Genomic DNA, 4,115 nt, shown 5'->3' with positions numbered 1-4,115 from the left:
CGCTGGCTGGAAATTTTCAGGCTCGAGTCCCTCAGAACATATTCGGAGTAAATGCTGGATGGTACTCAGGCCCAGGTTGAGACGCCAGTCTCCCAGAATTCTCTTTATGTATGAGAACTGACGCTCGACATGCGCAGTGGCAATAGGGCAGACCAGTAGAATTCGTACAAGGTGGAGTACGTTGCTGTACCGGTCCTCCTTCTGGGTAAGCATCTTTTGCCATAACGGATAGAATGCCTCCTGTCTGTGATTTCGAGATATATATCATATTTCAGCTTGGCCCACTCCCGTTCTATATCTCATCTACCTGGCAGCCCTTTTTCACTAGAAGTGCATTGAAATGATCTGTGAGGGTTGTAATTTCCTTTTGTCCATAAACAGCAAGAGCTTGATGATCTGTTGGGTAGTTTGTTGGGTCTAAAATATCAGCTGCTGAAAGCACTGGGTCATCAACAAAATTTCGGAATCTGCTAGAGATGCAAATGGTGATCCTTTCTATTATCTCTTTCGACTTTCTGTTGAATGTGTCCACTTCAGAAGGAGATGTCACCAACTCGATACCTTTAAATCTTACAACGCCATCATTTTCAGCAGCTGTGGTCTCAAGTAGGACTCTACGTAGATTTCTCCCTGGATTATTGACCATTGAAATGAGGTTAGCCTGCGCAAGATCAATGTTTGCTCGTACACCAGAAATTGGAAGATTGTCATCTTGGAGTGAGAGCGACAATTCTGCCAGGTCTTCCACAAGATCCTGGTAGGAAGCTAAGTATAGTACGAAGCGGTGTGAGGTCATGAGTTTGGAATATCCTCTCATTTTTTGCACGGTCTCCTGCTGGGATGTCTTTTCGCAATTCGGATCCTTGCTCTTGGAGTTGTGTTACAATGCAGCGGTAATCCTGGATCAGGGCTGTTAATGCCTTTCTGCGATGATCTATCCATCTGGTGCCCTGAGATCGTGATGGTTTCACTACATATTCACCAAATGTCTCAGCTGTTCTCTGAAGCTCGTGCCATTTCTTGACAGATCGCCGGTACATATAATATAGATGCATCATCAGATTATCTATCTGAAAAATAGAAGGCAAAAAGAAACATAATAAGTATTTCTCAAAAAACAAATGAAACCATTTTTTACAAACAGTAAAATTTTTCAGAAACTAACATGATGATCCTATTTTCAGATTATTAGCAATACTCAAATAAAATATAATGAAGATGAAAAGAAGATATATACCAAGGAATTTTTTTATATATTTCAAGTCATCTCATTGACAAAAATAACATTGTGCATAATCCATTTCTTATGTTTGGCCAACTAGCATATGTCAACAATAATTGATTTAGTTAAACCAGGTATATTTAGTACATAATTATGTTTTGGTACACTTGGTATAGTTAAGTTGTAGTTACATCATCCTTTTCCGAGAGATTTCAGTGGCGGATCCAGAAAATCCATTTAGGGGGGGGGGGGCAATGATATAAAAAGTAAAGTTTGTTTTATTTAACGACGCTACTAGAGCACATTGATTGTTATCTTATCAGCGGCTATTGGACGTCATTTTGACAAATTTTTAGAGGAAACCCGCTGCTGCCACATAGGTAGGACGTTTAAAAAATATAATATAATTATAACTGTCGCAAAATTTAGGGGGGCCCGGGCCTAACTATGGGATACACCACGGGTAAAATCAATGGGACTGACACCAAAGCGTGGTACAATATTATATTCTACCAGAAACCACTCAATGTAAATAGGATGCAGCATTTCAACATGGTGCAGTGAATTGCGTTTAGCTTTGTATGACAATACGATATTTAGTCAGTTTAATGTACATTTGTAAGCTTGCCTTTAATAGTTTATTTGAACCTTACATTAATCTAACCATATTGTTTTTACAGGTGACGTCTTACTAAACAATGCTTCCCTATTACTTGAAATTACATGTATTGTGTGCATTTTCCAGACATGACAGCACATACCATGATCTTAAAAAGTCAAGAATATAATTCACCTCAAGTTCATAAAATGAACCCTTGAATGAATCTTTCAGGGCCAACTCAAGACGATGTGCAATGCAGTGTATCATTATAAGCCATGGCATTGTTTTCTTCAGTCGAACCAGTACACCAGATTCTTTCCCAAAATTAACTGAAGCTCCATCAGCTGCTGTTGCAACACAGCATGTCTTGATGTCAAGCTGCATTTCTCGAGTCTTTGCAGTAATTGCATTGTATATGCCCTCAGCAGTACATTGACCAGGTTCTGTAATTCTAGAAGAATAAAGGAGAACTTTATTTATTAATGGTGCAATTATTTATGTAGCTAGGGTGACTAGTCTAAGCCATATATGTCATAAAAAGTCACGTTATCACAAGAAGTAAACACTTACTTACCCAAGAAGTTTGAACCTAGGCAGTCCGTCCTCAAGCAACTTAACACTAATTACTTCTTTTTCCGAGAGGCTCTTGTCAGTGCTGCCATCAAACAGGATTGAACAGTAGAAGGGTTCCGTGGAAAACAGATGCTTCAAGTCGTCTGCCATCGTTTCACCAATTTCATCAACAAAGGTTCGGCATGCCTTGTCATTGGCATAAGTGTTACCAAGGTTGACTCCATGTTTTTTTTTCTACACTAATTAAGACTGGAAAGTTTGTAAAACAAAGTTCTGAGTGTGCGACTGTGTATGCCCAATCAAAAAGGTGACACATTCTTGTAAATGTCTCTTTGTCCATTTTTTTAAGGTGCCTGTAAATAACAGGCATCTCTTTGGTGGCCTTGGTCGCCTTAATCGCATCTCGATGCAGCTTGCTAGCATTGTGGGTCCGGGCAGTATCTTTTTTCACATTCGCAGTCCCCTTTATATATGCTTCCAATTCGCATAATTGTGACTGTCCTTGGTGTAAACTGCTTTTTTCCACCTTCACTATAGTAGGCCTTACAAACTTCGCACCATACCAGTGTAACATACCCGTCTTTTTCCTGGAATCCTATCCAATCCCAGTCCGTTTTCCAGGAAAGTATTGTTGTCACCTTACACTTGTACTTCGGTGCTTTAGTGATGTTAACTACACTTTCTTCGGGATTTCCAGCTTTACTAGTACTTGGACCCTGGTCCACATTGGAAGACACAACAGTAGTAGACTCAGGCAGAGGTTCCAAGGAAGGTACTGAATCAGCATCAGCATCATTTCCTGATGACTCGGGCTTGGAGCTGAATAAAATTAAAAATTCAATTAAATTAGACAATTATAATATATCCATGTCAGTTGTTACAAGATTCATGCAACTGAAGGAAGAGTAGAATGGCAAATGCATGACAACTTGCTTGTTAAGTATTGGATGGTAAAACTATAATGAAATCAATCACACCTTCCCATCCAGGAACATATATTTTTAACAAGCCTGCAAACATTTGACTGCCTGTCAAAATGCCCTATAATATATTAATCAATGTGTGGCTTTAATAAATAACAATGTACTCGTGACCAGGAATGGGATGAATAACAAAAAAACACTTGTAAGTACGGTATTGCCAAATAAATAAATTTCTTTTAATTTGTTAATGTTAAATGAAAAAAAAAAGCAGCAAGCTATCTTAATGAAGCAAAATTAGATACAAAGTTTGTTGTTTCTTTTTTTTCATATCTAAGTGATAAAGTTCTATATATTTAAGATGACGAGTGGGCGTAATATAGTTTGATAGCATGTGAGTAAAGAGTTTAGACAAAGATTTAATTCAAATCAGTGGCGTAACTACGGGGGGCCTGGGGGGGGTGCGGTGCCCCCCTTCAAAACATCCCCCCCCCCCCATTTCACATTTGATTGTACACAATAAATACAACATTGGCCCCCCGGACAAAGGTCTGCCCCCCCCCCCCCCCCCCCCCAAATAAAGACTCGGTTACGCTACTGATTCAAATAACATTTACATTATATGGTGAAAACTACAAAAATTCTATTAAATTTAACACTTTAATAATTTTGATTTTCATATTGTTAAATATTTAATTAATTTATTGTTTAATTACATATACGTTTACTGCACAAAATTGTACTAAGGAGCAGCTGTGAAAATAAACAATTGTAGAACATGTTGGCAACCGTCCAATCT

At 38.5% G+C, this 4,115-nt stretch overlaps 1 protein-coding gene across 1 annotated transcript; it reads right to left on the bottom strand.

Moving 5' to 3' along the window:
* Positions 1 to 707: 707 nt before the first annotated feature.
* LOC121383725 (zinc finger protein 862-like) lies at positions 708 to 3,374 on the bottom strand. Its single transcript, XM_041513821.1, has 3 exons — positions 2,398 to 3,374; positions 2,016 to 2,274; positions 708 to 1,070 (listed from the first exon to the last, which is right to left on the bottom strand). Exons 1-3 carry the CDS (start codon positions 2,544 to 2,546, stop codon positions 708 to 710), a joined length of 771 nt encoding a protein of 256 aa, XP_041369755.1. The 5' UTR covers positions 2,547 to 3,374.
* Between the last annotated feature and the right edge of the window lie 741 nt (positions 3,375 to 4,115).

The sequence above is a fragment of the Gigantopelta aegis genome, chromosome 10, assembly GCF_016097555.1.
Source record: "Gigantopelta aegis isolate Gae_Host chromosome 10, Gae_host_genome, whole genome shotgun sequence".
In the NCBI taxonomy this organism is placed as follows: Eukaryota; Metazoa; Mollusca; class Gastropoda; order Neomphalida; family Peltospiridae; genus Gigantopelta; species Gigantopelta aegis.
This window is presented reverse-complemented; position numbering and strand designations above follow the sequence as displayed.

Excerpts from the sequence above, each read along its gene's own strand:
- LOC121383725 (XM_041513821.1), bottom strand. The coding sequence starts at position 2,546 with ATGGCAGACGACTTGAAGCATCTGTTTTCCACGGAACCCTTCTACTGT. Across the intron at positions 2,275-2,397 it reads CCTAGGTTCAAACTTCTTGG|AATTACAGAACCTGGTCAAT; the intron begins GTAAGTAAGTGT and ends TTATTCTTCTAG. Across the intron at positions 1,071-2,015 it reads GTTCATTTTATGAACTTGAG|ATAGATAATCTGATGATGCA; the intron begins GTGAATTATATT and ends TCTATTTTTCAG.